The sequence below is a fragment of the Drosophila novamexicana genome, unplaced genomic scaffold (genome assembly GCF_003285875.2).
Source record: "Drosophila novamexicana strain 15010-1031.04,08,12 unplaced genomic scaffold, DnovRS2.1 tig00001453-arrow-arrow-pilon, whole genome shotgun sequence".
Lineage (NCBI taxonomy): Eukaryota > Metazoa > Arthropoda > Insecta > Diptera > Drosophilidae > Drosophila > Drosophila novamexicana.
Window position 1 is genome coordinate 308,562 of NW_020824860.1, and position 12,279 is coordinate 320,840.

At 37.0% G+C, this 12,279-nt stretch overlaps 1 protein-coding gene across 1 annotated transcript; it reads right to left on the reverse strand.

Moving 5' to 3' along the window:
• Window positions 1–752: 752 nt before the first annotated feature.
• On the reverse strand, window positions 753–1,975 carry LOC115767776. Its single transcript, XM_030712101.1, has 2 exons — window positions 1,918–1,975; window positions 753–1,265 (listed from the first exon to the last, which is right to left on the reverse strand). The coding sequence occupies exon 2, from the start codon at window positions 1,227–1,229 to the stop codon at window positions 801–803; it is 429 nt and encodes a 142-aa protein (XP_030567961.1). The 5' UTR covers window positions 1,230–1,265; window positions 1,918–1,975; the 3' UTR covers window positions 753–800.
• Window positions 1,976–12,279: the final 10,304 nt, after the last annotated feature.

Below are 12,279 nucleotides of genomic sequence, written 5' to 3' on the forward strand. Positions count from 1 at the left end.
AATTTTGACCTATGTCTATATCGGATGTTTGAGGGCAACATTTTGACATGAATTTGGACCCAGAAAGATTGTCTTCCATCCAAGTTTTCTCTAGTCTAGCTCTTAAACTGTGGAAGCTGTAGACGTTACTCGAAAACTTAATTTTGCATTTATTCCAATCATTCAGTCTCTAAATTCAATAAGATATAAAGCTAGTGGAGAGTGCCCGACTAGGAGATACCCTCAAGCCGAACTACCTTCTAGCTGCCTGCTCCAGTCTATGCATGAGAAATGCATTCCCGATTAACTTCGGAGCTTATAGTCCGATCTTTTTGATGTTTTCCTGGTCTTGAATATGGCAGAGAATAGTGTCATAGCAAGGCTCTGCCTTTAACAATTAGATCTTGTGCTATCTTAGGGTATTGCAGCAAGTGTGCAAAATGTAAAATATTCCTAATCTTTCTATAGTAAACGAAAGCCAACATACTATACTCTAGACAGCTAGATGGAGGTTTCTATATATGCTATAAAATATAAATTCCAATTGATGCCAAATCTGACTAGATGCCAAACTAAGATTTAAATGCCAGCCAGCATGGAGCATGGAACTCTCCGCATTGCTGGAAGATCAACATAAAAAGTGGCTTCTTCCATCTGTTGCAATCTCTCACTTCTGCAACTGCCTGAAGCCGACACTTGTATGCTCTAACAGGAAATAATTTCAGACATGATTGCGATTTCTTTTAGGAGCCTCAACTTTAATTTGGAATAAAATGTTGCATCTCAAGGGCTGAAAGTACATAATCCAAAAGTACCTAAGCCTATTTTTGGCTCAGCTCACTTGGGGTTTCATCCTCCTCCGCCTCCTCCACCTCCACCTCCACCTCCTCCTCCTCGAAGAGCCCGGCCCGTGTTTGGCTCGTCTTGGCGCGCTTCACAGATTTCTTCAGCAAACTCTTCAGCATGTTTGCCTGGCTCCGTTTGATGTTGCGTTTCTTGCCCAGGGGCATCACCTGATCCTTTCGCATATGATCGCTTATCATGGTATACTTGAAGATGGCGATTTCCGCCCGGCTGTGTGGCCCCTTTTGCCTCACCGTACGCTTATATTTGTAGATCAGGCTCTTCAAATCCCGATTGAATTTCTTTTTCGGGCTTCGAAATCGGCATATTTGACTGTCGCGACGGCGTTTGGCATAGTATTTGCGTGTGCCGCCCACCGAAACACGGGCTTTCTTTGTGGTACGCATCTAATCTTAGCTTGATTTTGTTCGTTTTCAAGTTTCCTGCAAGGAATTAAATAAAGGACATTAAATAGGGAAATAGAAGAAACGGTATTTTAGGTATCATATCGAAAATTAAATTTTTTGTTGAAATTCTTATTTGATGAAATAACTTAAAAACATTTCTTTTATGCAAATCTTTTATTGCTTTTTTTTTATTTCATTCGTTTTATTTTATTTTATTTAGTTTTAATTATTAATTATTTATAAAAGCATTTTGTTATTCTCTTAAAAATTCTAGTTTTTTTTGTGGTTTCATTTTATTTATTTTTTTTAAATGTTTTAAAATTTTGTTGTCTTAGTTTGTTTTTATTTTTTGTGATTATTATTAATCTAAAGTATTTATTTAAATTTTGTTGCATTTCTTAAACAATTTGTTTAAAAATGTTTAACTAGTTTTTTTTTTTAATTGTTTTTACTTATTTTATTGTTATTATGAGTAAATATTTCACAATTTTATTTATTTTTTATCTTATATTTTGAATTTTTTGTTTCATTTGAAAATAGTTGATTTTAATTCTGTTTCATTTAATTTCTTTTATTCTTATATTATTGCTAAAAGTAAAATAATAAGACAACTTGTTTTTTTTAAACATTTGTTTTTTCTTTTTAATTTTCTCTTTTTTCGAAATTTAATTTTTTGAAGCACACGCACCGTTTGGTTGTATCAAGTGTTTAATATTGAATGTGTTCTGTTCCTCGAAATCAGGGCCAGGTTTCTCAAATGTTGAATTCGTGTCACAGCTTGCTTGGATACATAAAAAACACACACATATTTATACTATACCCTTTCCAAGGGCATTTCAATTAAGTGACATTATATGAAGAGCTCAATATGATCAGCTGTGCTTTATGACCTGATATCCCCGTGCAGCTAACTTCGTGTAACTTTATGTTGATGCTGCATTTGGCGCTAAGTTACACATATTTTGGAATGTGGTCAGATCAAATCACTATATCATATAGTTCCTATAGAAGCAGGCGGTCGATATTTCAGTTTTTGCATGAACAACTTTTGAGCTTCTCGAGATATTTTCACCAAACTGTAGTTTTTATAGGCTTTCGATATCTGAAGAAAACCTTTTCCATAGATAGAAAAGCGCTGGCAATCATAGCCTGTCATAGCCTGTCACGGCAAGGGTATTTAATGTTCGACTTTGTATAAAGGCAACTATGCTCTCTTGTTGCAGCTGTTACCATAAAATTAGGATTCGGCGCTGGCCGTTGTGTAGGATTAAAAATGTAGTTGAAGATATTACCAAATATGGTAGCTCGAAGCATTTGCCCAGTTGCCATTCGCCCAATCAGAGTTTTATGCGCTGTAAAAAAAAAATAAGAGACACACAACACAAAATATCGTGATTGATTGGAATGCCAATATCTTGCACCACAACCCCTCGCCCTCTCGCTCCACGCTCCACCAGCAACATCCCCCGCGCGCCTCCTGTAGTCAACTGTGTGGGGTCAATTCAGCTAACCTGCTGGCCTTCAAATGCCGAAATTGGCCAAAATAGTAAATGGGTAAAAGTTGGACGTCAGCAGGTGGGTCTGCAGTTTTCTACGACGGACAGAGGCTGCACATGAAAATGGCAATGGAGAATGGAAGTGAAGAGCAGAAGAAGCAGCAGCAGCAGCAACAGTTGAAGACGCGAGATTTCACCTAACAACAAATCGCCAACTTAATTTACAGCATTTTGAGCGTGTGGCCAGCACGATCTATCCAATCTTCTGCTTTGTTTTTGTTTGTGTGTGGGTATGTTTCTTTTTTTCGTTTTTCTCAATACCCTGTATCCATTGGAAATGTGTAAAATGTGGGTGTTATGGGTGTTATGTGCAAATGTGTGTCAGAGGCAGAAGTCATGCAGCTGTGCCATGACTATAAAGGCTAAAAGTCTTGAGATTTATATATATGCCACCTTCAAATTATCGATAAATATCGATTTTGAGACTTCGCAGCAGACAAAAAGTTGCATCTGTGTAACCATAAAGTCGAGCTGAGCTAAGCCAGGACTACAAACGCTAAAAGTCTTCAGAATTGAATAATATATATATTCTACTCATCATATTTTCTTATTTGTATACTTTTGCTGACAATTTATCGATAAATATCGATCTCGAGACTTGGTTCTCGAAGAAGCCAGTGCCTTCTGCTTTGGCATGCACACACACTTGGGTGTAATATTGAAAAACTGTCGGGTCCATTAAGATCGGATTGTAAACACCGAAGTGATTCAGGAATGCAGTTACCAAAAGTGTAGTGCTGAGAGAAGAAGAAGAAGAAGAAGCGCGCAGGCGTGTGTATGTGTGCTCTTGTGCATGTGTATGTAGAACGACAGCTCGATGCAGGCCTGAGGCTATCTCCTAGTCGGGCACGCCCGACTAGACCACTCGCTTACTTGTCTTTGCTTGGCCTTTTCTTTTGCTTGAAATTTTTGTCGCCAGCGCCTTTTAAAACATTTTCACTTTCGTTTTCAATTTGTATGTATGTGTGTGTGTGTGTATTTGTTTGTGTTTTGAGGTTTCGCGCTGCCGCCGCCGCCGCCTCTTAGCCGGGCCAATAATCACAATAATCGTGGTAAGCGGGCAGTCAGTCAGGCCTCGCCGGGCCTGGCCGGGCCTGCGGTCCGAGAGATCGCTGTAAACTGGTTGGCAACACTTTTGGCCGGATGCTTGGAATTTTCGGATGCCGAACGAAAGTGAAAACACGGCCGCCAAGAAGCCAAAAAGGCAAATGAAATCAAAAAATTGAATTTAAATAAATTACGTATGTTAATTGCGGATCGGGGCCAAGAAAACTGTTTTTTTTTAGTTTTATTATTTCCCCCGCTGACCAAGCCAACTTCCAACTGAAACTGAAACCGTTTTTTTCCTCCTCCTTCTTCTTCTTTTTGTAAGACGTTTTTTTTTTGCGAATTCGACTTGCGGCTTACTTGAATTAATGAGGGTCAAGACACTTGACGGCTTTGGCTTTCTACAGCTGCCGCCAGCTTCATAATCAGCGCGATCACAATCATCATCATCAGCAGCAACATCATTATCGTCATCGTAATCATAATCATCATCATCAGCTTTATTGACACCTTGAAATTGCTGCAGGTGGCAGCTCGAGTTGAATTTGGAAGCTGTAGCTGAGGGCGCAAGCACTTCAACTTCAGCTTCAGCTTCAGCTTCAGCTCAATATGCACTGAACTTGAAATATGTCGCTCTCTCTGTGCGTGGGTGTGTGCGACGAGCAGATACCCTGCAAAAAGTTTAGGTCATATTTCACACATGACCCATTTAGATATATACGAAATGTTTTATGCACATTTCTTTTCTTATATATATTTCTTATATAGAAATAATCGGCATTAAAGTCTCAACTCTCTAGTTCTTAGCCTTCGTTGCGTTCAGCTTATCTGACATGACAATAACTCTTTCTGCCTGTTACAGACATTTGCACAACTGCAATATACCCGTTTTCAGGCATATTCAAAAGAGCTAGGGTATTCCGAAAATGCGACAGAAAGCGGCCTAAAAGGCCGATAACACAAGCACGTGGCTTCAGTTAATGAAAGCGTATTGTTATTGCACCTTCCCCATTTTATCTTTCTCTGCTCCTCTTTGTCGCCCTCTTCTGCTCCTCTGCACTTCTCTTTACTCGCTTCTCTCTTCGCTCCCCTTCTGGGAAGTTCGCACAACAAGCGAGCTTTAATTCGTGTCTAGAAGCTGACAGCAATCAGCCAGTCATTTGTTGAGCTTTCAAACTCTGACCCGAAATTCCTGAGCCTTGAACCCTGTGGAAACTGCATCCTGTAGTAAAAGTCCAACTTCAAAGAGTTCAATTCTCTCATGGGCGCATTACGCATTTCCCAGGGCATCATTAGCTGCACTTTGTTTATGAATGCTCTCTTAAAGGAAGTTTGATTAACCAATATACTTTTTGAGAGTAAATAATGCTATCTATCTGGCTATTTCTCTCCAATATAAAAAGATCTAGAATACTCCTTCATCTAGCTACAGCTTATAGAAAAGTGCTTCCAGCTTCATTTCATGATATTTCGTACTTGAGCTTTTAAAAAATCCCTAATCTTTTATTAAAAACTTCAAGTTCTTTGCATATATTCCAGCTATTTATCCTCATAGCAAGCAATTTGTTGACTCATTTAGAGAATGTAGCTTTAAGGTATTTAATGAGCTTATATCTAATAATAGGCTACCATTATAAATATTAACCAAGATTTTGCCTAGCCCAAAAAAAAAAAAAAAAAATCAACAAAGGCAAACAAAAGACTTGGAACACAAACTTGAATGTCACTTTTCATCAAAGTGCGTCTTTAATCTCAACAAGTATCTCATTTAAGTATGAAAATGATCTCATAATCAGTTTGTGTCCAGTTTCTTTCAATTAAAGGCCAATTGATAAAAAAAAAATGCGACTCGTTAAGTCAATTAAATGGACAGAGCATATTATAAGCTGATACACAACAAAGAGCTTGTTTTGTTAACCATGCTACGAATCCATCGAAAACGTCTAGAAGGCGTTTAATGTTGTGTGTAATCTGCAGAAAGAAGCAATTCCTTATCCATAGAGCATAAATATATTCTTGATATAAGAATCGAGAATCGGTAACTTTGTCTTTTAAGCATATTTGCTTAAGCCTAGCATGCGCAGATGTTAAGCATTTAAGCATTATTTGGATAACTCTCCCCATTTTCCCAGGAAAAAGGAAACAAAAAACTCATTTGCCTTGGTTTTTGGTATATATACACATTTTTTTTGCCATTTTTAGATCTAGAAAATTTCATAAAGATTGAACTATATGAACCGAAGTTAGGCAAGACTCCATTTCTTATATAAAGTGTGTGGCTAAGAGAAGAAGAAGAAGCACAAAGAAGAAGTGCGTGTGTGTGTGTGTGTGTGTGTTGTTTGTGTATGTATAGAAGGCAGCTGGAAGCTGAGCTTAGGGTATCTACTAGTCGTGCACATCGTACACACAACGTTTTCTTTCTGCTTGACACTTTTATGAAACTTTTCTTTGCCGCTTTTTGAAGCCGGCTTTTTAACATTTTTTTCCCCTCTTTCAGTTTTTTTTTTCTCTTGATTTGCTTTGCATTGTTTTGAATTAATAATTTATATCGATTTTTATAAGCGCCCGCGGCGCACATCAATTGATTTACCGGATTAGCATACCTTACACACAAACATACACACACACACACACACACACATACATTTATGCATACATATATGTATGTGTGCATTTATGATCCAAAAGCTGATGTCGAACCCATGTCTGATACTCTGGTCTTTATTTTTGATTTTTGTCTTCTTTTATTTCCACTTTACAAGTTGATTTTGGCTGAAAAATTATTTGCAATTTATGAAACGCGTTCACGACAGGCAACAACAACAACAACGAGACGAAAGTAAAAGTTCAATTAAATAAAGATAAATTGCACAACAATTTCTGTTCGGCTCAGCTCAGCTCAGCTCGGCTCTGGTCAAGTTTATGCCCAAGCTCGCGGCTCAGTTTCGGTTCAAGTCTCGATTTACTTTACGTAAGCCTCATAAAAATTTCAAAAATGCTCAGACATTGTCCAAGTGCCAAATGTCGCCCTTAGGTCGCGCCCGCCCCTTTCATACAGAAAACCTTTCAATAAATAGTTAACAAATGGCAAGAGCGAAAATATGCCAGAAGTAGTAAAAGTTTTCACCTGAATCAACATTGAAAATTTCTAATGATACTCAAGTTGGTTACACTGCAAGAAATCAGGCATGCAAAAGTAAATTTGAAAAATATTTTTTTATAGACATATTTTAAACTCCAATGTTATATTATCTATATATAACGGCAAACCCGATTCATCAGTTGATCATTCAGACTTGTTTATAGGAGCATAACATCTAGGTTATGTAAAGCTCTGTTATGGTCATGTTAACAGTATGTAATGTTATGTTAAGGTTATGTTAGATTTAAGCATGGTTAGGAGAGGTTAACTTCGGTTATATTCTGGGTATTAAAGGATATGTTTTTGGTATTTATGATAATGTTAGCGTTATGTTACGAATATGTAATGTTACGGCATGTAAAGCTTATGTTAGACCAAAGTATGGTTATTTAAGGTTATCTTAGGTTATGTTTTTGTTAGGTTATGTTATATTGGGCTTTCTCATGTTATGTTGTGTTATGTTATGTTATTTTAGGATTATGTTAGGTCTAAGTGTGGTTATGTAAGGTGATCTTAGGTTATGTTATATTTATATATGATTATATTTTAGTTATTCAAGGTTATGTTATATTGGGCTCTGTTAGGTTATGTTATGTTGGGTTCTGTTAGGTTATGTTATGATATGGTATGTTAGGTTATTTTCTATATTTGTTATTTATCTCTATACAACATATCATAGTGTATGATAGTTTTTTTTCTAACGAGGAGATATTATTTTCATTTGAGTTTATGCCAAGGCTTTCAAATGATTTTGAGCTCAACGTCAACTAACCTTTTGCTGAGTGTATATAGTATGGTTATAAAAAAAAAGAAGTAAACATACTATTATAATATAAAAGAGTGTCAAAAGTCATTTTGGCCTGACACAAAGCACAGCCATGAGCTGTGGCTATCATCCAAACCAAATAAAAATTCAACAAGAGGCCTCCGATAGAGGTTGAGGCACAGAGTCGAGTCACAGCCAAAGATTGAGTTGAGGTGCTGAGTTGAGATCTTGTAGCATTTCATTTCAGCGCTTTCAACGTCGATTGGCGATTTGAAGAAGAAAGAGAAAATATATTAAAAGCAAAAAAAAAAAATGAAAAAAAGAGAAATAGCATAAAGCACGGCCGTTGCCAGGTCACAGAAAAAGCCAATGCATTCAGATAGATACGTGACATTCAAATGGGCTTTTTTTGCAATGCAAACGATGAAGATGATGTTGATGTTGATGATGATGATTATGATGAGTAGCTGAGTTGGCATGATGATGATGATATTAAGTTTAATGCACACAGCACGTGCTATGCCACACGCGCTTATTGTGGCCAGGCATAAAAAGTGACACTGGAGCACAGGCAAATGTTAGAAGAGAATGTGTTTTTGAATGTTTGCGACATTGAATGACATAAGAATGATGGTATGCTAATTAAAACAAGCAAAGAGTTGACAGCTGAGAGCGTTCGCGACAAACTATTGTATAATATTAAAGTGACCATGGAGGGCCAACTATAGAAAATGTTTTGTAATGATGAAGAATTTTCAGAAAAAATACCAAGTATTTGCCAGCTCAAGACAAAACAATTATTGTTAAAAACAATTTAAAACGTTTAAACAGCAAAACGTTCAACAAAATACATGTTAGAATGCGCTAGTTGTAAGTGCTCGACTAGTAAATACCCTTTAAGAGGCTAAAGTACTTTTCGTATAAATAAAAAAATATAAGTTATAATATTTATTATGATAATGATAAAATAATAATAATAATAACAATAATATTAATAATAGCAATAGTTATAATGACAAGAACGATAACAATAATAATATTGATATTAATAATAATGATAATAACAATAATAATAATAATAAGAACAATAATAATAATAATAATCACAATATTGATAATTATAATACTTACAATAAATACAATAATAATAACAATAATAAAAATAATAATAAGAGTATTAATAATAATAATAACTAATTAATAATTAGTATTATTGTTATTGAGAGGGACATATACACCAAAGGTTAGATCCCTATCTACTTTGTGGCAAAACATAATATTAACATATTCAAATAGGGGCTAATATATCCGAGCTGTATTTATTGAATATCTCATAAATATAAAAAGAGTGGAGCAGAAAGGGGAAAAAACAAGCAGAACTATCTCAAATTGTGAGCAGGGCTTATGTATATATAAATTTGTTGCCCTGCATTGCTTGATATGCCCATGCATGATGGGTTATAGGGTATCAAAAACATGCCACAGTATTTTGCACGATTTTATCGACGAATTTGGTGAGCTGGCGCGGCAACAAAGTTGAGCGCTAAAGTGCACACAATGACTGAAACTGAGCCAGAGCTAAAGTCTGAACCCGCGACACCAGCAACAGCAGCAACAACAACAACAACAGCAGCAACAACAACAACAGCAACAACAGCAGCAACAACAGCAGCAACAACAACACCAAGCCTAAATCAGGTTGCAAGAATGCGGAATAAATGTCATGATGAAAATGAAACAAAATGCTTAGAAAATAGAAAAATCGAGAAAAAAAAACCACACGAAGTTGAAGCCTTTGTGCGCGCGTATCTTTAAGATACATTAATGTATCTTTTCGATATACTCAGATACTTAGTTATTGCATTAAAAAAAAAAGAAACAACTTGCTGCAAACTGGTGCAGGCAACTTGGGGGCGTATGTCGGACAACAGGTGTGTGAGAGGGGGGGGGGGTAGGGGGTAGGGGGTGCTGTGCACTGCGGGTTGACTAATGCATGAGACAAGGCACGTTATTTATGACTTATGCAGGCAGCGCTTAAAACTAGTTCTATATACCCTATAAAAGCTCATTAGGAAACATTTATGAAACTGAAAAACATGAAAAATGTGTTAAAATTATAATTAATTGCCATATGGAGTAAAAGTCGCGTTGAACTTCGGGCTCAATTCAAGTGCTACCAAGTTTTCTGGTGTTTCTGGTGTTTCAAGTTTTCAAGTTCTTCCGTTTGCTCAGCGCGAAGGTTGGCGCCGCTTTAGGCCTTACTGCTAATTGTTAAAGCCCAGCTCCACTTAAAAACAATTTGGCCCAATGACATTCGATAATTATGATCGTGCCTAGTCAAGCATAAATCCATCATCTGTTTGTATAAATCAATTTTTCAGCTGTGTTTAAATTGGAATTTTTCAAAAATTTGACTGTAAATTGAAGCGTCGTTTTGTTTAAGTCTTCGTACGTTCAAGCATAGCAAAATCTTCGTGCAAAATAACAAAATTAAAAAATTGAACCAGCGACTTTTCGCTTGCTGGTTCGACGTCATGCTTGTAAGGCACACCTAGGCCTTGCTGATGTTTTTGTTGAAAACTTTGACCAATGTTTTTCTCACTCGGAGATCAACTTTAACAAAAGCCTTTCCTAGAGCTGGCTTTCGGGCCAAAACTTCGGCCAGCTTCTATGGAAGGGACAGAGGGACAGCGTCTTATGCATATATGGGTTCCATGCTATTCAAAGATGTTTGGCTAATATTTTGGCAAACATTCTGGCGCATAGCACTTGCTGCCGCCTTGGCGCTGGCCTCTTAAACTTTAAATGTCAGCTAAAAAGCCAACACCAAAGAGCTGCACAAGAAAAATGCCAAAACAAAGCTAGAAAAACAATTCCAAAATCCAAAAACTAAAAAACAAACCACGAAACATTCAAATGGGAATGGCTGATAGCCGCCTTCCACATTGCCCCCACATTGGACTGCAACTTTTATTGACTTGGGTCAAGTTTTCAATTTGGTTTTTCATTCAACATTCAACTAATTCGTCTTCGTCTTCTTCTTTGGCGAATGCATAACAAAGTGTGGCAAATCTTTCAACTATAATTTACATTTCTATGCAGACCTTAAAAAATTATCAACTACTCCATGTTTGATATCCACTTGAAGATAGCTGGCTACAAGCTATTTTATTTGGGCTAAGCCGAATGGTGTACCCTGTAAATGGGCTAGTTAAAGGGGTTGATAAGACTGTGCCAGCACTTATGGAAAGCGGCAAGCAATTTCGAGTCTTGATTCTTATTCTATATGCTTTCCCCATTGTATACATCAATTGTTGTATCTTAACCTTCTTAAGCTTGTAACCTTCATAGCCTAGTATTATTTTATTATATAGTGATCGCTTGGGAATTGGGTCTTCCGGAACGTTCAGTAATTGTAATCGCTTCAGTTCTTGTGCTCTTTTCATGGAAGATACATTCTTATATATTCTCAATCAGTATTAATAGAACGACTTGAGCAGTTCCTTGGCGATTTCTTCAATTTGCATATTATCGATAAATATCGATTGTGAGACATCGTCCTTTAAGCACAACTTGAGGAATATAGAAGCTACAGCTAGTATATTCAGCTGAGGAATATGTCACTTTAAGCAACCTGTCGTAGTTCTCCTATAAGACATCAGTTCTTGATTTTTGTATTCTTTAATTTAAATAATATCGATAAATATCGATGTTGAGACATGTTTCCTTGAGCATAACTCGGGAAATATAAGAGCTACAAGCTCCAAATTCGATATGCGGATTCCCTTATAACATTTGTAGCTGAATAGTATTTCACTTCTTAGAGTTGAACTCTTGCGTACACACCATTATCTGTGTCGTATTAAAGCCATGCAAATTTAATCAAAATCGAACTTTAAGCAGCTTGTGAAAGGCGACTAGAATGCCTGGGAGCAGGGCATCTAACAGTCGTGCACTCTCGGCGAGGGCACACTCTTACTTGTTCAGAGGGATCATCAGCTCAGCCACAATTACAACAGCAACAAAAAAACAACAAAAATTTGCAAACTCATTTCTTGTAGAGTTTTTTTTTTTGTTGGTTTATTGCGAATTTATTTATAATAATAATTAAAAAACACTTTGGCAAGAGCTTGTACCAAGCCTCGTTTACAAGCGCTGATGAGTTGAGCTGACGTGATGATGATGTTGGCTCTTCTTGTTGATGATGATCAGCATGAGCTGCAAATGAAGTTCAAAATGGCAAATTGTTGCTATTGTTGTTTGGTTTGCGGTTACTTTACAGGCATGTCGAATGCGTTTGCTACAAGAGGGTCCATAATGGGGATCGTAGCCCAGACAGACAATGGGCCACCATGCAAAGCTAAGTACACTATCCAAATCGCCCCCGAAGGCCCGCAGCAACAATAACAGCAACAACGAAGACGACGACAACTTTATTTCAAGTGAAAGTTGTGTCCAGAGCTGTTTGCCTGGGGGACAGGAGATGATCGCCGAGGCGTAACGCAAATCTTTGCCATCATTATTTCCATCGACTTGTCG

Bases quoted from the DNA above. Each gene is read 5' to 3' on its own strand.
- LOC115767776 (XM_030712101.1), bottom strand. From the start codon at position 1,229: ATGCGTACCACAAAGAAAGCCCGTGTTTCGGTGGGCGGCACACGCAAA.